Source organism: Exophiala bonariae, assembly GCF_035927105.1.
Source record: "Exophiala bonariae strain CCFEE 5792 chromosome Unknown scaffold_22, whole genome shotgun sequence".
Lineage (NCBI taxonomy): Eukaryota > Fungi > Ascomycota > Eurotiomycetes > Chaetothyriales > Herpotrichiellaceae > Exophiala > Exophiala bonariae.
Window position 1 is genome coordinate 427,746 of NW_027042497.1, and position 19,552 is coordinate 447,297.

General features: G+C 49.2%; 7 protein-coding genes across 7 annotated transcripts; 4 read left to right on the plus strand and 3 right to left on the minus strand.

The window, feature by feature from the left end:
* Nucleotides 1-136: 136 nt before the first annotated feature.
* LTR84_005972 (uncharacterized protein) lies at nucleotides 137-1,810 on the plus strand (the record flags this gene model as incomplete). Its single annotated transcript, XM_064849536.1, has 3 exons — nucleotides 137-151; nucleotides 202-229; nucleotides 396-1,810. 3 exons carry the CDS (start codon nucleotides 137-139, stop codon nucleotides 1,808-1,810), a joined length of 1,458 nt encoding a protein of 485 aa, XP_064703760.1.
* Nucleotides 1,811-2,804: 994 nt separating this feature from the next.
* LTR84_005973 (uncharacterized protein) lies at nucleotides 2,805-3,375 on the minus strand (the record flags this gene model as incomplete). The annotated part of the gene is made up of 2 exons (XM_064849537.1): nucleotides 2,805-3,099; nucleotides 3,263-3,375. 2 exons carry the CDS (start codon nucleotides 3,373-3,375, stop codon nucleotides 2,805-2,807), a joined length of 408 nt encoding a protein of 135 aa, XP_064703761.1.
* An 867-nt stretch (nucleotides 3,376-4,242) lies between these two features.
* Nucleotides 4,243-6,780, plus strand: LTR84_005974 (uncharacterized protein; the record flags this gene model as incomplete). The annotated part of the gene is made up of 1 exon (XM_064849538.1): nucleotides 4,243-6,780. One exon carries the CDS (start codon nucleotides 4,243-4,245, stop codon nucleotides 6,778-6,780), a length of 2,538 nt encoding a protein of 845 aa, XP_064703762.1.
* A 536-nt stretch (nucleotides 6,781-7,316) lies between these two features.
* On the plus strand, nucleotides 7,317-9,086 carry LTR84_005975 (uncharacterized protein; the record flags this gene model as incomplete). The annotated part of the gene is made up of 1 exon (XM_064849539.1): nucleotides 7,317-9,086. One exon carries the CDS (start codon nucleotides 7,317-7,319, stop codon nucleotides 9,084-9,086), a length of 1,770 nt encoding a protein of 589 aa, XP_064703763.1.
* Nucleotides 9,087-9,219: 133 nt separating this feature from the next.
* Nucleotides 9,220-10,560, minus strand: LTR84_005976 (uncharacterized protein; the record flags this gene model as incomplete). Its single annotated transcript, XM_064849540.1, has 1 exon — nucleotides 9,220-10,560. One exon carries the CDS (start codon nucleotides 10,558-10,560, stop codon nucleotides 9,220-9,222), a length of 1,341 nt encoding a protein of 446 aa, XP_064703764.1.
* A 1,476-nt stretch (nucleotides 10,561-12,036) lies between these two features.
* Nucleotides 12,037-14,294, plus strand: LTR84_005977 (uncharacterized protein; the record flags this gene model as incomplete). The annotated part of the gene is made up of 6 exons (XM_064849541.1): nucleotides 12,037-12,698; nucleotides 12,750-12,983; nucleotides 13,033-13,390; nucleotides 13,563-13,821; nucleotides 13,951-14,066; nucleotides 14,115-14,294. The coding sequence occupies 6 exons, from the start codon at nucleotides 12,037-12,039 to the stop codon at nucleotides 14,292-14,294; spliced, it is 1,809 nt and encodes a 602-aa protein (XP_064703765.1).
* Nucleotides 14,295-16,469: 2,175 nt separating this feature from the next.
* LTR84_005978 (uncharacterized protein) lies at nucleotides 16,470-18,766 on the minus strand (the record flags this gene model as incomplete). The annotated part of the gene is made up of 3 exons (XM_064849542.1): nucleotides 16,470-17,304; nucleotides 17,353-18,178; nucleotides 18,226-18,766. 3 exons carry the CDS (start codon nucleotides 18,764-18,766, stop codon nucleotides 16,470-16,472), a joined length of 2,202 nt encoding a protein of 733 aa, XP_064703766.1.
* Nucleotides 18,767-19,552: the final 786 nt, after the last annotated feature.

Below are 19,552 nucleotides of genomic sequence, written 5' to 3' on the forward strand. Positions count from 1 at the left end.
ATCTCCCAGTCTTGCAATTCCAGGCTGCATGAAATACCAACTAGAAGGACGTGGCCATCAACAGAATGAACCCAGTTCTCGTGCGGAAGGGAGGAAGAGAGGGCCGTACAATCCCCATGCTTGCTTTGTATGCGCGATGAGCAACAAAAAAGTAAGTTGCAACAGCTCTTTGTGCCAGTCAAGCTCTAAGCAACTAAACAGTGCAACAAACATCCATCTGAAAATTCCTGTGAGAGATGCCTTCTACTGCGCGATCGTATTTGTGGTCGTTCGACAAGTTTCATGTGGAATTGTGATGTTTATTCGAAACTGGCAGATTGCAACATATTCTCACCAGGTATACTACATTCATTCTCATTCTTGCGAAATAGTGACTAACCGAGATTGCTGAACAGGTCACATCAAATGGACTTTCAGATCGCCTCGGACAGATCTTGACCGTCAATGTGAAGAAATACTGCCTGGTTACCGTGCGACATACAACTCAGTGGCCGGTAACAAGAATACGGCTTGTCTGGATCTGAGTGAATTTGACATCGCTTATGAATTTGCGCGGAGGCACTGGCCCGGACGATTGGTAGATCGCCTTATTGATATTGAGCCCTGGTTTTTCGTCTTCTACAAATCCTACCAAATCAAAACAGATGCCAGAGTCTGGAGAAGACTTTACCCACGCTTGCGCGCCAACATCGGAAGAATTAGCGCTGCCAGCAGCCAATTTCTTTTGACCATGCTCGACTGGATCGTGTCATCGAGCCAATTGAGCAAAGGACATGGCCTGAGAGCTGTCCTGAATCTAGCTCTCCTGCACAAGGAGGTCAAAACACAGGCTTTCGAGCACAATGTGTCGGGTACTCTAGGATCACACTTCATGCAAGCTTTAAGGAGTCGCATATCCTTCTTGTACGCACGTTGCTTCAGCGATAGGCATGATGATCCTATCCAGGAATTGCTGGGTGCAGTGGTATTTAGTGCTACTCGGTCTGCACCGGCCGTCCCTGTCCGTTATTCCAACGAGAAGCTAGTTCAAGTTCTGTACCGACCTGCCGAACTGGATTGCGTATTTGACTGGGACGATTCATGGGATCATCCAACCGTCCCAACGCGTTTCGACGTTCAGCGAAGCTTGGCAACTAGAAACACCACCGAGTTTGTACGTTTATTTACGAGCATTATTCGTGGCCGGTTCCTCGAGTGCTGTGGGTATAGTGCCGGCTCATTCATTGACGAGATACTCAGGGGAATGATCATCTTCGCAGTGGGAAAAGATCATATTCAACTCACAACCAACTATCACAATATGATCAAGCTTCCCTTCGGTGGCTCAGTGTCCATTGCAGCCCAGCACTCGGAAGTTTTATGTCTGTGGCATGACATTTTCGAGTTTCTCCAGTATTCTGGTGTGCCCTTCATCGGCCAGTTCTGGACATTTTGGGAATCTTCGTCACCACCAAAGGAGCACCTTCTTGATGGTTCGAGAGTCCTGCGAAAGCTCATCCTGCATATCATTTTCGCCAGTTCTCTCGAAGTACTGTCTTTGTTCGTCGCAGCTGAAAGAGAACACATAACCGATGGTCATATAAAGAATCAAGAAGTCTTTGCCACATGGTTTGGTGGAGGTGCCGATGAAACAAACTTGAAGCTTTATCGCCAGTTATTTGCTGCCCAATTGCTCGTCCTCTACTGTCTGAAAAGCGCCCACGATGGAGAAGAAAACGGTAGATTCGAGTGGGATTTGGACGATTACGAGTATGCCACGTTTTATAGCGGCAACGATGCTGGGGTAAGAATTTGCTTGCCCTTGCCGTAGGGAGCAGGAGACTGGTGTATGCATGGCGATAATTCCCTTTCGCTTTCTTTGTGCGTACCTCCCTCAGAATTCGTCAACCAGTGTCCATAAACTGCCTGTGTACCAAAGGAGATACAGTAGCCTGTCCCCGTGTAGATTCGATCAAATACAGGCGAGAGCCACAACAGTAGCTAGGCACGCAGATGAGGACCGTATAGCACACTCACAAGATTGATGAGAATGTTACGCGTCGGTCTCACGCGAGGTACGTGACGCTGATACGAAATACGAATACTTGACACGAATCGACGGTGTCAGCAGCAGTCATGCCATACTCCCTAGGCAGGTGCCCCTGTAGTCACAGCAGATACGGGGAACACCGAACTTCCATGACGATGCATAGTCGGATTCCGAATACGCTGAGCACATGATCACGGATCCCGACTGCATCTGGCTTCCTGATCACGATACGGAAGAGGTGTGAAATGCATAAAAATCAGTTTACTCCAGTGGGCAAGCTCAACGTCTTTTTCATTTTTGTTCTAGATCTAATGTGCATGACTTGACCCATTCTCCGTGGAAGAAGGCAGTAAAACGCCACCCTACTTCACCCACAACATGAATTGCCCTTGAATCATGGGTTGAGCCGTCTGTAGATAAGGAAGAACCCGTCGTTTTCCCAGGGAAATATGGTGCCAAGCTCAATAAAACAAGTGTATGATTGCTTCGTTGGGAGGGTTGGGTGTTCGAACTTTGTAGTATTCAGACGTTCTATTGTGCTGGATGTGCTGTGTGTATTGCAAATCAGACGATCTGCTTCCAAAGATGAAAGGGTTGAATTGCGTAGCTCTGCGCAAGATGATGAATTGACTCTGTTAGTCTCGAGGAGTGCGATTAAAACCACCGAGACACGGAAGGTCCTCCACGTCCTTGGTAAATGGTAGAGGACGATTAATAAACTCCAAAATAAATACCCCAATCATGAAAAGCTCTTGCTTGAAGTGTCTCTTCGCATCTATTTTGTGTCTTGACTCTGCACGTATCCGTAGGCAACATATGCAACGACGGCACCAACGACGAGGATTGCGTATAGCGCGATGCCAGACCCGGTGTCGCCGCCACTTTTGCCTGGACCAGCAGAGATCTTGTCGGTGCCACCAGTCTTGGGAGCAGGATCACCAGCGACACGCTTCAGTTTTCCGACCAACAGGCCGTCGAGGATCTCGCGGGCTTCGTCCGAATGGCCGACATCTTCGAAGGCTTCGGTAGCATCTTGACCGCCTACGTCGAGGAGGACTTCTTCGCCACCACTGTTACAAGAGAGTTAGTTTGGTAGGACCTAGTGTGGGCACAGGCGTTCAGGAATTCAATGTGGGGCAATTGCTGTGTGGGGATTTGGGACAGTATGGTTTTATAGTGGTGGTGGTGGTGTGAGTTGGATGAAATGAGGGGGGATTTTAGAGATAGACGTACGGATGCTCATCGACGAAAGATGAGGTGTTGTAGACCTTGTCGTGAATAACGAGGTATAGATCTTTCTTGGTTGAGTGCTTCTGCACCTCGGCATAGGTCAGCTCTTCAGACATGATGGAATTGATGAAAATATGTGAGAAGAGTTGGGGTAATTGGGTTGAGGCGGTGTTGTTGGTGGAGGTGTGTTGAGGTGAGATGAAGTTGAGATTGAGAGAGATAGCTTTTGAACAAGACTATCGAAGGGAAGGTGTGGGTGAGATTAGAATAAGATAGAAGAATGAACTGCTGGCACGAGGGTGAAGTCGGACGCAGTCGTGAAGTGAAATTGTGGCTCGTAGTGGTGGTGGTGGAATAAAATGTTCGTTCAGGGTCGGGCAACAAGGATGCCGAGTGCAGTCCGGATGGTGAATGGGGTGGTGGTGGGTGGTGGGTGCAGTTGGTGTGAGGTACCTAGACCTCATACCTACGACTCGTCGCCTAATCACAGGCTGTGGTAGGGGTTATCCGCACCCCGTCCAGGCACTCGGTAGGGCGCAGGTAACGGCCAAGCCAAGGCAATGGTGGTCTCATTCGGCAGCACGAATCGGAGCAGCTTTAATTCAAAGGCGATTGTCCACGGGAATCAATGCCCCAAATCGCCATTTCTCCCCGGCATTAGTTGACATCTTCGATGTGCTGAATTATTCCGCTTCTTTCTTCCGCATTCCACCCTTCCTTCCATCCTCATTGCCAGAGATTTCAGTCCTCCTTGCAGCTAGTGAACCACCCCACTACTGGGAACCGAGCTCTTTCCTTCAACTTGGAATTCTCGTCCCACTTACTGAATCGGGTTTAACTTGCTCAGTCACGTGTTTTCGCGTCATTGACGCTGCTCCTCTAAGCTTTGCAGCGCGCTTTCCGGATGTCGTGCACTGGCACATGCCGAGTAGTTCAATCTTGCCAGGCATCCACACGTGTTGTTCCTAGCCACAGCTCTAAAAATGACATCACACATCGTATATGAAGGCGTTCAGCAGCATGGAGAAGTGGCGGATATCGAGAACACCCTCTTTGGTGGCCAAAAGCTATGGTTTGCACATACAGTCCCTCAACGGAAATACATCTTGGAAAACGCCCGAAACAATGGTGCTATCATTGTTGACTTTGACAAGGACGCAGATGTGAAGCTGGTTGATCATGCCAGAAAGAACAACGCTCCTGGTACTCACTCATACAAATACGTCGAGGTTTCTATTCGAAATGGCAGAAGAGAAAACCTGGCTGACCATGCCGTCGGCATCGCCACCCGCGTTTCCAGACCGGTTGGCAGTACCACTACCACGCCGAGACAAGGAAGAATTCCATTTACCTCGGAAGAAGACCAGCAACTTTGGGACTGGGTCAAACCCTACCAGGAGAGCGGAGGGACATGGAAGGGCAACGAGATTTACAAACAACTGGAGGCTGTCAATCCGCGCCATACCTATCAAAGTTGGCGTGATAGATGGATAAAAAAAGTCCAGTTCCAAAGGAGAACCACCACGCCACGTACTGAGGAGGTCGAGGACGAAGATGAAGCCCAATCACCATCTGAGGCTTCTGAACCTCAACCATCGCGCTCAGTACAGCAACGGAAAAGAACAAGATCGGATGTAGACGAGATTGGACAACATGAAACTCGAGTCTACTGTAACACCACAGAACCCGGCACTAGGGACCGTCAGTATGTGAGGGACTCAGCCCAGAGGCCCAATGATCCGGCCACTCGACAACAGCCAACTCATTCCAAGGTTAAAGCGATCCCGAGGACGGAGCATTCAAGATCTCTCGTAGGCAAAAACCCCAGTGTTGAAGCCTCTGAATTCGAACGAGATGAAGATCCGCAGATCACGACCGAAGGAGGGATGGACCATAATTCTGATGTCCTCCACATTCGACAGGCTCTATCTATAGAAAAACGGGAACAATTGTACGACCTTGTCCCAGCTCTCTCCGATATGACTGCTGAGCTTTTTCAAGAAGCATGGGCCGACCTGGTTATTCATCAAGACTGGAACGAACTCTCCCCTAAACAATGGCAGATTTATTTTGAGAAGATCATTGTACCTGATTACTGTCGACGTAACAAGCTATCAATTGCACAGATTGCTCCATACTTAAGTCAGCAACCAGCCCTTGCTGACTCCACCATCCCACGAAAGGCAGCAGGAAGCAATGCCCGAAAAATCACTTGTGGCTTTTGTCATGAAGGGACCTCAGCCACTTGGCATGTTCACAAGCAATATGAACTTGTTTGTACCGAGTGTGCCATCTTCCTGAGAGTTGAAGGGGTTCCTGGACCGCCCATTGCTTCGGCCAAGGTCGATCACGATCTGGGAAGTAGAATTGATTCGAGAATCTCAACAGATAATCGAACTCCTCAGCCCAGCATGAAATCTCTGCTTACGCCTACAAAAGGGTCCAAGCTTGGTAACTTTGTTGACCCCCCTGACTCACCTTCACAGGCTCGTAACCCCGAACCAAATGAGGCCAGAAAAAGAAGTTCTGCCAGGGTTAGTCAGTCTCAATCAACCTCACAAGAGTCTCAACACGGTGCTCGGGAGCCATCATCAATGCTTGAAATTGTGGACAACTTTCTGGAGGAGCAAGAACTTCCGCAAGTCACGAGAAACGACAACCTTGCGGCGAATTTGAGTCCCCCTTCATCGTCTCTAGAGTCTATAAATCATATAATTGCATCCAAGAATCGGGGACCTCGATCTCACCTGGAGCTTGAACAGTTTGACACTGCTCCAGAGACAATCGATGATTTCGATAGCGCACTAGAAGAAATCCCGGTCGATCGTGGTGCAAGGTCAATGAAAGGGAAAGGACGTCGTCTATCGACACAGGCCCTGTTTGAGCATTTGGAAGATCCATTGGACGTTTCCTACCTTGACCTTCCAGACCCTGAAGGTGGCTGGGAAGAGGCGCTTGGATATATGCCTGATGGGGCAAGCAATCATGAATTAGATACTGAAGGGAATGGCGACGAAGCCGGCTCTCGCACAAAGGGTAAAGGTAAAGCACGGATGAACGACAATTCCAGACACGATTCAGTCTCAGAAGGGCTTCCTCTTCCATCTCACTCGAAGCAGCGGGCACCCAATCCAGTGCCGAAGACGACTTCAACTACAAGTGGCCCTGCCACCTCAAGTTGGGTCACGGCACAAACAGCGATCCACAAAGATATTCATCCCACTACATTGAGACCTGTCCTTTTCAAAGTTTTGGAAGCGACGAGTTTCGACGTTGACGCCGCCACAAGGCTCCTAAGCATCGTCCTCGACCAGATACCTTCAAAGTATAAGCAAGGGAACATCCATCGCTCTCATCCAGAAATTACCATCCCTAATAACATCCCCGGAGTGTGGACGAGTGAGGACGACAATTTGCTGCTGAGTGAGCATTCGGCAGATGTCAACGTCGTGAGGCAAAAGCATGGCGAAATTGTGTCTGATAACCGTCTAAGATGTCTCAATGTCTTATTGGCAAGATGACAGAAACACTAGATGAACAGTGTCAAAATTTGAGCAATTCTGATGCTACTCTGACAAGCCCAAAGATATCAGAACCTTGCCACTTTGATAGTCGAGCATAGTCATGCTGATAACACCAAAATACTACGACCCGATGCTCGGACCCAGAAACGCCGATATATACCCATATCAACCGAACAAATTTGTCTCCAAAACGTCAGTTGTCAACGCTGACCATCTCTTGTGGGAGTTTCCAGCTAAGTTACTTAGGCTAGGTGGGTATCTTTGTGCGTGGGCCATATTTAAGGACTCAGCCAATCATCGTGCTTCAACTCGGACCGAGTTGCGCTGTTACCTTCGGGACAACACCAATTGTTCAGCAGATGAGACTCGCACAGGCATTTCCGAACAGGGCGCTCCTTCAGGCACGCTTTCCAGAGATGGCACTCGAAGCGCGCAGTGCCGAAGAATGGAAATGGTACAAAAGCGCAATCCCACAGGGGATGATCCTGATACCCCCATAGCTTTTCAGAAAACTTACCCTGACACCTAGAGCTATGGCTACCGTGATAAAAACAGAATGCAAGACCATGGTATGCAAGGCCCCAGACCGATCTTGGTGGAAGGAGGCAGCAATCTATCAGATTTATCCAGCCTCATTCAACGACAGTAACGACGATGGTCTGGGTGACGTTCGCGGTATCCTACAGAAAGTTGACTATCTACACTCCCTCGGCGTGGACGCAGTATGGCTGTGTCCCATCTTCAAGTCACCTCAAAAAGATATGGGATACGACATCTCCGATTACAGAAATATCCATGAGCCATATGGCACCTTGAACGACGTGGAAGAGCTGACCACGGCGCTACACGGCCGTGGCATGAAGTTGGTGATGGATCTGGTGGTCAATCACACCTCCAATCAACATCCCTGGTTCAACGAGTCACAGTCGTCCCGCGATAATTCCAAGCACGATTTTTACATCTGGAAGGAACCCCGACTTGAAAACGGCAAGCGAGTACCACCAAATAACTGGGGGTCCGCGTTCGGTGGCAGTGCTTGGACCTACAACGAGGCCAGAGATCAATACTACCTTGCGCTCTTTTCCCCCGAACAACCCGATCTGAATTGGGATAATCCAGAGGTGGTGAGTGAGGTACACGAGATCATGACGTTTTGGCTGGAGAAGGGCATCGATGGTTTCCGCATGGATGTCATCAACCTAATCAGCAAAGACCCCAGCCTCCCGGACGCGCCTATCACACAGCCAGGCCGCGAGTTCCAGCCCGGGTACATGCACTACGCGTACGGTCCACGCTTGAACGAGCACCTGCGCGGCCTACGCAAGGTCCTGGACCGATATGGCGCTTTTGCGGTTGGCGAGATGCCCGACGTCAAGGATGACAACCAAGTGGCCGCGGTAGTCTCTTCGGAACGCAAAGAGCTCAACATGATCTTCCAATTCGACATTGTAGATATGGACATTGGTGACAACGGCCGGTTCTCCCCCCGCAAGTGGAGTCTTACCACATTGAAGAATATTTCCAATCGATGGCAGACACTGATGCAGAATGTTGGCGGATGGAATGCACTGTTCCTCGAAAACCACGATCAAGCTCGCTCTGTGTCCCGCTTCACCAAACATCGGCCTGAGCACCGTACACTGGCTGCCAAAATGCTGGCGACGTTCATTGGCCTACAATCAGGGACGCTGTATGTATATCAGGGCCAAGAGCTCGGTATGACCAGCCTACCCGAGGACTGGTCGCTAGACGAGTTCAAAGACTGTGAGTCTCTCAACCACCACACTGAAGCATTGGAGTTTTTCAAAGGCGACGAAGATGGCATGCAAGGGTTCCTGCGTGAGATTAGGAAGAAAGCCCGCGACAATGCCCGCTCGCCTATGCAGTGGAACGCGGAGCCGAACGCAGGTTTCAGCTCGGCGAAGCCATGGATGCGGGTCAACGACAATTATCCGCAAATCAATGCGGAGCAGCAGGATGCTGAGGCCTCGAGTGTACTCAATTTCTGGAGGCAGCTACTGAAGATACGGAAGGAGCATGTTGCCACCCTCGTTTATGGTAATTTCGAAATGGTGCAGGATGGTGATGAGGCCGTTGTGTGTTTCAAGCGTGGTGGCGGAGATTGTGCTGATTCTTGGGTTGTGCTGAATTTCACCGATGATGAGGTGGCATGGAAGGCCCCCGATATGCTGTTGCAGGCTGTTGCTAGCAAAAGACAGATTCTCGGGACTTATGAGGATCTTGTTCTGCTTGAAGGGGACAGGTTGAGATTGAGGCCGTTCGAGGCGAGGGTGTTCATCTAGAATAAGATAGGCCGGTCTTTGGGGTTTCGGTGGATTGATTTCGTGCCATTTACGTATGTGGCGCTGGCCACAGGTATTCACTGCCTTAAAAGCAATGATAGATGCTTCTCTTCCTACACGAGTCTGCCCGTCCTCAGCCCGTTCCCGTAAGTGTAGACAAAGCAGGATACTGTGCTTGAACAGTCATGAACCGTGTATTCAAGATCGTTTGTTCGACAGGATCAAACTTGGACATGCTGTTCAAAAATGTATACAAGAATGAATAGTCATCCAGATGATCTATAATCGTACGATCATCACAAGTTGCATGTAGGACGAGCTCGAGTAAATCACCCAGCATCGATACAATTTCAAAGACCTTATGGAGAATACCTGTGCCGTGGATTTCAACGGCCTGCCGCGGGGTTGCCGTGAGCATCATCCTGAGGCGACGAGAAATGAGCGCCGGAAACGTAATGTCCATGAAATGTCGGCTGGGACGTCCGTCTGAAGTCAAGAAGAAGCGTGATAGTGCCACCTGCCATACCAACGTCCGCAGCCAGTCTCGGGTGACTAGCAGGTCGATCTGCTGCATCTGGCTAAGCTCTTTTATCTGGTCCTCCCAGTCGTCATTTATGCCGCTGAGCTGGGACTGCTTTTCCTCGATCCAGGCCATTGTCAACGTGGGAGCTTGCCTGTCTATCCAGTGTGTCATGAAAGTGTCGTCTATCGTCTTGAACAGAAGAATGATCTGATTGAAGCCCTTGAGCACTCCTTCTGGAATCGTAGGGTCAGGTTGGAGGAGGTTTGGCAGGGCAGACAAGGTGGGACGTCGACGACTTGTGATCGAGAGGAGACGTTCATGAATAAAGAGCACCCAATAGAGTCTTTCCTGTTGTGCTCTGTCACTCGCATCAAGCCTAACGGCCCTGGAAGGATCATCCACACCGAGAATCTGTATGCCCGTGATTGCTTCGCGGAGATAGTAGACACCCATGTCTGAGTTGGGGTTGATGTCGAGAATACACGTTGCAGCAAACAGAGGAATAACGAGAGTTCTAACCGTAATCTGGTGGTCGGGCATGAGGGCGCCACGCTGCTGGAGAGCTTGGGTATAGAGTAGATTGATCTGATTCCGATCAGTCTCCTCCTCCCCGAGCCAGGAGCATCTCATATTCAATGTGATGGCTCCTAGGATTTTCACAAAGGCGCTTCCCGTCTGGTCTGGTTTCTTCTCTGCTATTGCTGAGGCGAATTCGTTTTCACTGACAATTGGGAGAAATGGCAATACGATTGTTGTGTAGTCCTGGAGGAGATTACTGAAGAATTCGGCGGAGAGCCGAGTAGAGTCCTTGTAGACGACATGGCCGTTCGAAGCTGAACTCGATGAGACGAGTTCAGGACCTGTCGAGCCAGATCGAGGTCTCGCAGATCCTTCTCGGCAGGCTCGAATCACGGTCCCCCGAACAATGTTCCGCCTTGATCGGGACGACATGCTCACTGTATAGCGGCATTTCAACGCCACATGTGTGCATTGACTGCAGGGAAGTAAGCGATTGCATTTGACTTTGCGTTGCTTACAGGCATCACAAGCGAAGCTCGATCTTGGTTGGGCTTCCATTGCCGCCTGAGCGGTGCACTACCCAGCGGAGCAGTCGCAGGTATGTGGATTGACCCTGAAAAGAGGTTGCAGTTGATGACTCCGCCAGATAGATGACGGACCTGTCCCAGAGATTGGATCCGGGTATGCGCTCATATTGTTGCTGCTAGATAGATTGTAGCACCTCCAGCTCGACCTCAATAAGGAACGAATGGGTTTACCCCGCAACCCCAACTGCATACAACCATTGCAGTGGAAACGTGGGAATAGACCTCGGGCCGAGTTCTGGCCAATCATCAGAATTCTTGACCTTTTCTTCGTGATGAGTGGGAATTCTGGACACCTCTGCATTTCATTGTATGACGCTTGCAGGCATTACCAGCCACTACGGATGGTTGCGCATGATCCAAGGGTTCAGTCGAGATTAATTATCGGGAGAAAACAAAGCCCTTGACGGTAAAACATATTGGCAACCTTTGAACTGTTCAGTATCTCGGCCAATTCGAGGTCGGTCCACATCGTGAATATGAAGGTGGCAAGATGCCATCCGACAAACCCCTTACCCCAGAAGTCCTTCAAACGAGACAGTACACTTCAGCAAGTGTTTTACAGGGCGAAAGGCGAAAGCAACAACCCATCTGATCCATAATCAGGGGTAGATAGGCAACCTCGAGAGACAACTTCAATTGCACGAGACGTTGTATGCAGAACTCGGACCGAGTTCTGTCCAATGGCTATCTACCTCCGGCAAATCTAAGAGGAACATAAATTTGGCCTGACAGAAGCTTAACTCTATCCTGATTCGTCTCAATGTCGTCTGACCCAGCTGATCGCGTGCTGATGAGTATATCCATCCTCTACGAAATTAAAGCGAAATGGCGGGGGACCTCGGACCGACTATGCAGGTTATGGAACCACTTAACTCTCTGATACGAGCTACAGTCCCGATATCCTCACATTCAAGCCATATAGGTGCAGTCTGGACCGTCGAGGCTGCAACTAAATGAAATACTCCGCGAAGATTCGTATCTTACGCTCCTTTCTAATGGGCAGTGGTAATACACCGCTGGTAAAAAGGCCCGACTAACACCAGTACACGGAAGCTCTATTCACTAGATTGTGCCTTTCACTTCTCTGACTATCATCTTGTCGTTGTTTGTGCTTGTGTGGGGGATACCCCTAGACAGACTGCTCTTCAGCTATATATATCGGGCATAGTCATCGACTTGACTACCTCATGTCGCTTTCAGGCTCATCTGCCATCTAGATTTTCATCATCTGTCCACAATCCTTTCACTATCTCGGCAGACTAGTCGACAACATTGTTCTGCAGTTGCCATTTCCAGCTGACCTAGGTCAAGTCTGCCAAACATGAGTAGCTCTCACGACGAAGAATCTGGTCGCCCTCCGCAGCGCCACGGGAGTGTGTCAGTTTATGCAGCTAACGCCGCCGGCGTAAACCACGGAGCTGGTCGTCGTCGGTCTTCGATCGCCCCTGCTCACGCCTCAACAGGTGCACTTCAAAACGATGGAGTCTTGAATCAGAAGGACGAAACTTTCCGCAAGCTGTCCGTGGCAGTGCCAAACCTGGCTGAGCTGAGCTCAGATGCAAAAGAAGCTGCAACAAGAGAAAAGCACATGAGTTTCATGGAAGGCTGCCGACTTTACCCGAAGGCCATGTTCTTCTCTTTCGCTTTGTCCCTGGCAGTGATCATGGAGGGATACGACACGGCTTTACTGGGGAACTTCTATGGCATACCTGCATTTGCGAAGAAGTATGGCCATCCTGCTGCTATCAAGAACGGAGTTCAGACGTACCAAGTCCCTGTTGCCTGGCAATCAGCTCTCGGTAATGGTACTGCAGTCGCACAGATCATCGGTCTTTTCATCAATGGTATCCTTTCGGAGAGAATTGGGTATAGGAAAATGATGATGGGCTCCCTTGTCCTTGTCACTTGCACTATATTCATTACCTTCTTTGCGGTCAACGTGGAAATGCTCCTTGCAGGTTATATTCTTTCAGGTCTTCCTTGGTAAGCTTTGTATAGCGTACCATACGTTCCGATAACTAATTTGGATGATAGGGGAGTGTTCCAAACATTGACCACTACATATGCAGCGGAAGTAACTCCAGTCGTCCTACGGCCCTATCTAACAACCTACGTCAATTTGTGTTGGGTTATTGGCCAACTTATTGCTGCCGGCATTCTCAAGGCTTTTGTCAATAACTCTTCAGAATGGGCATATCGCATCCCCTATGCCCTTCAATGGATCTGGCCTGTTCCAATCTTCATAGTGTGCTGGTTTGCACCCGAGTCGTGAGCTCTTCAATACACCCCTCTTCATTCTATGGCTAATATGGTTCAGACCTTGGTGGCTAGTCCGACACGGCAAAATCGATGAAGCTCGATCCTCGATTCTAAGGTTAACATCAAAGAAAAATACGGAGTTCAATGCCGAGGACACGTTGGCGATGATGATCCACACAAACGAGCTAGAGATCCAGCAAACCTCGGGAACTTCGTATATCGACTGTTTCAAAAACGCAGATCTTCGCCGCACAGAGCTCACTGTTATGACTTGGGTGATTCAACAGACTAGTGGAAGTCCCATGATGGGATGGGGAACCTATTTCCTTCTGCAGGTCGGCTTGAGTGGAGATGCTGCTTATTCGATCGGAATTGGGCAGAGTGCTATGGGATTTATCGGGACTGTAGCTTCGTGGGTAAGTCAACCGAATTCTCAATCCCCTCCTCCTTTATGGACGTTACTCCTAAGTCTAGTGCACAAAGTTTGCCCTTGCCTGGAGGTGCTTGTTTGCTTGCGGTCCTTGAATAATTCTATGGCTCTGTCTTGAGTAAGGAAATGAGAACGCTGATATATACTATTGTTCACAGTTCCTAATGCCTCACATTGGTCGTCGAACACTCTACTTGTGGGGCCAGATGGGTATGTTTGTCGTTTTGATCATCATCGGCGGCATTGGAGTCCCCGCGATCAGTACCTCGACTGGCTGGGCAACTGGCGCACTCTTACTCATCCTCACATTCATATACGATATTACTGTTGGTCCCGTTTGCTACTCCCTAGTTGCCGAACTGCCCTCGACACGCCTACGTATCAAAACCGTGGTCCTCTCGCGCAATGTCTACAACGGTAAGCGCTCTCTAGTAGTGTGTTTGTTGTACCAGGGATGCTGGCTTCCCAACTGCTGCTATCGAATCGCCGGTTTCCTAGCTCTCGGGGTGTATTTTGTTGTAACTTTAGCTAACTCGGATCTTGCAGTTTGCGGGATCATCATCGGTACCCTTCAGCCGCATTTTATGAACCCTGAATCTTGGAATTGGCAGGGGAAAACAGCCTTCTTTTGGGCAGGAGCAAATCTCCTCGGACTAGTCTGGGTAAGTTCGTACTTTCCGAACCAAAGCCGTAGTCTAACGAAGTTCCAGACTTACTATCGCCTTCCCGAGCCAAAGGGCCTCACTTATGCAGAGCTCGATGTTCTCTTTGAGAACAAGGTCAGCGCCCGCAAGTTTCGCAAGGTCGCTGCTGATCCCTTTCGTTCGGACAATTTGGTTGTTGAGGAGGATACTGATAGCATCAATGAGGTGGTCCAAGAGAAGAGATAATCATCTTATACCTTTAGTAGCAGACCTAGTCATTGGTGGAGCTGTTCGCGTAACAACAACTGATGGTAACGGATGAGGACAGGGACGAAGAGTATGATGATGTGGTCGACGTATGGTGCTTGGCTATATATGCAGCCAATCCTTGCCAATTGCCGTTTACCACTCGTAGAACAATTCGGGCCAAAAGGTGGTCGATGAGTGCAGGGAGCAACTTCCTTTCTAAAGCTGAGATCTTATCGGAATGAGGAGTGATAGGAGATTCAATTGATCCAAAAATGTATTTTGGGGCACTGCTTGCGGGTTCGGATCTAGAATAAAGTGATATCATGTCAAGTGAGCACCCCTGGACATAGAGTGTCTTTCAACGATCATGAATAGCGTCAATAGAAAATCTACACTTCGAGGTTACGGAGAAGCAACTAAACGTTTCTTTTGAAGACGTTGGAGAATCTGGTTCGCAGTCTGCTGAGTTTTGATTACCCTTTGACTCCACATGGTCACGGTCATGGAGCTCTGCGCTTTCGAGAGAATTTTGTCCGAGAAAGCGTCAAAAAGCACGGCAGCGACCTTGGTTGCTGTGAGGTCGTATCCGAACTTTGGCTTGCATACCTCACTCGTATTCGCCAGCAGGAGGAGTCGCTGAGAACATTGGCGTAGACACTCCCTAGGTAGAAAACAAAAGCGTTTGTGCTTACCCCTCTTTTCATGCAGAATGGCGACAGAGTGTCATGAAGAACGTCCATTTGCGCTGCTCTCGTCTTTGTTCCTTGGTGACCAGTGACGACTTTTGCCTGAGCGCGGAATCGGGTGAGGCGGCAGATAAATCCATGAATCGGGTTGCATTTAGATTCATTAATTACTCCCATTCCTCACTTACTTCATGATCCATGCTGCTGTTTGAACTGGTCGCACACGAGACGACTGGTCACAAACACCCAGTCAGAACGAAATGGAACTTCTGTGTTTGCGAACATATTTCGCGAGAAGCGAACCGCCTGCTCGGCACCACAAGCCTGGGACAGTGCCGTATCGAGGTGGCGTTGTTTGCCTGGATCGATCGCTCTCACAACCCTGGATACGATCAAACTGCGGCTAACCAAGAATTGGACACGAATTTTGCTATCCCTAAACAGGTCTCTCCCGCGACACCATGACCTGGGTCTCTACCATGTGGTACAATGGCGCGCCAGAAGGATTAGCTTTGGGATGACCGGTGAGGCCATTAGAGGCAACAGCAATCATGCGTTGTAATGTTTTAACATTCATCAGAATTGGACAGCTCCGCATCCGCGCATCCTACTCATGTACACTTCGTGAAATGCGAGTGCGAGAGTGACTGAGACCGCCAAATATTGGAGTCAGGCTTGGTGCAACAAGCATAGAACACGGAGTATCCCTTGAAATTAAAGACCAGAGACCTTTCATTGTGATATTCATCCTAACGGTGCTTCAACCTAAGCTTTATCTCCCCACGAAACATCGAATTCTGCTTCAAGACCTCCAGATTCCAAAAATGTTCAAACACCACAATCACCTAATCCTTCCTTTTCTAGTGTTGATTGTCGCCCTCAGCAAACAAAATATCAAGGCTTACGCAGCAGACACTCCCGGCAATAACTGGGAAACCACCCTCCCTGCTCAGCAGCCATTGACCCAGGCAGCTATGCAAGAAAACCAAACAGCCATATGTCAACTCAAGCGCGACCTTCTATTCAACTTGGAGCAACTTGCCTGGCACGTCAAAGGCGATTGTAATCAGCCACAGTCCCGACCAGGTGTCATAAATTCTGGGGTTGATGGTTGTTGTTCCGATCCAAAAAGGTGGTGTACACCTCCGTGCCCACGAGCCTGCTGCCCAGACACTGTTGCCGACGTTGTGGGGAATCTTGAGGAGTTGAACGAATTCTACGCTACCAGCTGCCCTAGTTTAAGTTGTCTCCAGTAAACCATCCTTAACCTTCTCACGAGTATCGAGTTCAAGGCACCATGCCTTCCGAAAGGCATAGCTGGGGATGAGTTCGGCCATCGCAGAAATCTATTTAATGAGGATCCGACTTAAAACCGCCCATTCAAAAGCATTAGGAAATGTCAATAACATAGCTAGTTTATGAGTTATTTAGCACGAACACAAAAGTTTTGTCACGAGTTCTCTGTTCTCTACCTCGATTTCCCCCCTTAGTTCGCTTGAACAACGTAATGGTAGCCTTGGGTTGCGTCGCCGGCAAATCCCACCAACAAAGCTTCATTTTCTATCTTTTGCTCTTTACAAAGCATGCCTGTTTGTCTCGTCATGTTTGCCGAAGCAGCCCAATCCGCAATTCCATAAATGCCGAGCCGTGTCCTCGCATCTGAGAAGTCTCCTAGTGAAGCGGTTCGTAGAGCAAGATAGACTAGAATGGATCCAGCAACAATATAGCAGAGACAGCAGAAAACGAGGCTCGTCAATGCAGGAATCCAAAGCTTTACAACCAGCATAGGTGAGCGCTCTTGCTGGAGCTCATTTGCTCTCCCAGCCATCACCCCACCGACAGTGGCCATAATGACGGGCGAGTATAAGTCGGCCCAGGCTTGTGCGAAGGCTGTGCTCGAGGGCTGCACAGCAGCCTGTGCAAGGATGGCCTGCAGAGAGGAACTTTCCCCCGTGACCGAATGTGGAACGTGGCGGCCGTGCCAAATCTCAGATATCGTGCCGTTCTGAACGGGCTCGAAGGCTATATCCTGAATTGTACCATTGAACCAAGTGTAATTGACTTGAAGAGACTGATAGGAGCAACTCAGAATGATATCATAGACACTGTTTGGACCTTTGTAGAACCCTGCGTCAAGAGAAAGATCGGTTCCGGCACGGATGGCCGTTGAGGCAAATCTTGCGGCAAATGTAACTCGAACCTCATTCTGTAGCTTGTCATCCGTCCAAATCGGAGCACTCGAATCTGGCTCTCCTGTTGTAGTGTTGTATCCCACAGTGTTGTAAGGCGTTTTGAATTCCTCGTCCGCAAAAAATGCGACACTAGACGCGGTTAGCACAGTTCACATTGCTGTTGTCAAAAGAACTTACAATAGATTTGTGCCTACTTTAAGAGCAAGAGGCGATAGATCAGAATCAGTTTGGTTTATTGTTTTCCCAAGGATACCCCAGAAATTTGGGCTGCAAGAGAAGTTGGAATACAAGTCGCTTGGTCCCCAACTTGTTAGGTTGCAACGATAAGTGATAGGTTTGCATCTGGTCTCTACCCCAATCGTGGATGCCCGGAAGTCGACGTAAGGAGAAAGGGTTGATGTTTTCGGTAGCAACATGGCAAAGTTTGATACATTGCTTTGGAAAAAATGGATCTCCGACGTCTCAGAACTATTGTGTGATAGGAAAAGCATTTCGTTATGTTCTTGAAGATAGTCATCTTCGGACTCCAAGTTGTTGAGAGAGCAAGGCCATCCGTAGTTTTCGATACGGTCCATGGTGAGACACCTTTGTGATAATCCGCGCCCTTGAGATTGAATGTTGCCTGATTGTGAGACTTTATGGAATTCTATTGTCGCGGTTGTATAGTGGATCAATGTGTCCGCTGCAAATGTAAGGCCCATCAAAAACAGCCACAAGTAAAGGAGTAGTCCGGCCCGGTTTAGCAGTTTTGGAGATCGCTGAGCTCGCTTTCGCTGCCGACGACAGCTGCGATAGGACGTCCATCGACGTAATCTGTCGAAGGATGCTAGGGCAATACCTATCAAGAGGCTGAACTGGTATACAGTTGGTAAGCCGTTCTCCTCAACGTCTGCACTTGCTTCCACCATTGACTGTGCAATCTTCCACGCCCATAAATCCATCAGCGGTCCGGCAAGCATTCCAGCAAATTGCGGAGCTCTTGATGTCACGAAAGTCAGCCAAGCTGTCTGTAGTTAGCCTAGTGAAGACCTTGCATTGGGTTTCCCATACTGGCTGGCACATTAAGCAAAATATACGATGGCTGCGCTTGGTCGCGCCAGCCTTGCGGCTCCGAGAATAGCCCCTTCTCACCATGAACTTTGTATACTGAGATCAATACAGCAAGACAACAGAGCTCAAGAAGCATGGACCCATGGATGCAAGCCAATGGCAGCCAGATGTCATCCCAGATTGGTCTGCGGGAATAGTGCTGCATTGGTCCACCGCCACCTGAACTACGGTGCTCATGTATGATGCTAGCGGGTTGGACGCCATTCAGAGGAGCAGCTATATCGTTATTTTCCTGAATAAGAACATTCGTCTCTGATTCGTTTCGTGAGTTGATATTTGATTGCTGTGAGGTGGTGAAAGTAGATCGACTGCCTGCGGCCCTCGAGTACGGTGTCTGGCTGCCCGCATCTCTATCGGCTTCGACTGGCTGCGTACGCTGCCGATGGTTCAGCTCATTCAGGCGGATGTTGTTGCGAAGGTCACGAAAGGCGGGCGCACTTCGTAGAGGTAAACGTGTTGGGCTTTGCCGGTTCTGATCCATGACCACCTTGATTATGATAGGGTAGATCTCTGAGTGTTCGTGTTCCAGCAGATAGTGCAGCACCAAAGTCGCTCGCAGCTTGATGCATTTTCCACGAGCATGAACAACATATATGAATCTCGAAAGAGATACAGGGGGTGCGTACCACCATAAGGTCAATTTGTAGGATGCCTACTTTGTACAATATAGCATGCAGAATAGAGGATGCCTGCACTGATGGCGTTGCCGAGCAGGCGACCAGCGGTGACAAGGTCCAGGATATATATCAACCACTCAGATCGCGATGGCGCTTCCAGGCCCGGCACTTCCGATCAGTCTGATTCTGGCGAAAAGTTTGGAGAACAAGTGGCTGTTTCGTGAACAGCCTACCCTGTGGCTCTCCTGTGGTGGGAGTGGCTGAGCCAGGTCGCCTTTTCTTGACGAGTTCGTCCAATCTTTCGTTCATGGCTTCCTACCAGCATTGATCGATCATTGTTGCTCAATCTGATTTCCACTGTTCTCTCACCTCGCCGAGGTGCTTGATTTCATTTAGCTACGACGATGAGTAGTTAACTGCTCGATAATCTTTGGTCAAACTGAAAAAGAAATTGAACGTGGTGAGAGTGGTTTTCTGGAGTACGAGAAAGAAAAGCTTCCCGCTAAATACGAAGGCAGGCTTGCAACAACGTTGAAGACGTGGCTGTGAATATTTGCAGGGGAACTACCCCCCGGGTTTAAAGTTCGCAATGCCCGCTCCACAAAGCCTATTTTATACCTAGGTAAATATCAACTGAAATTCTGGGTTAT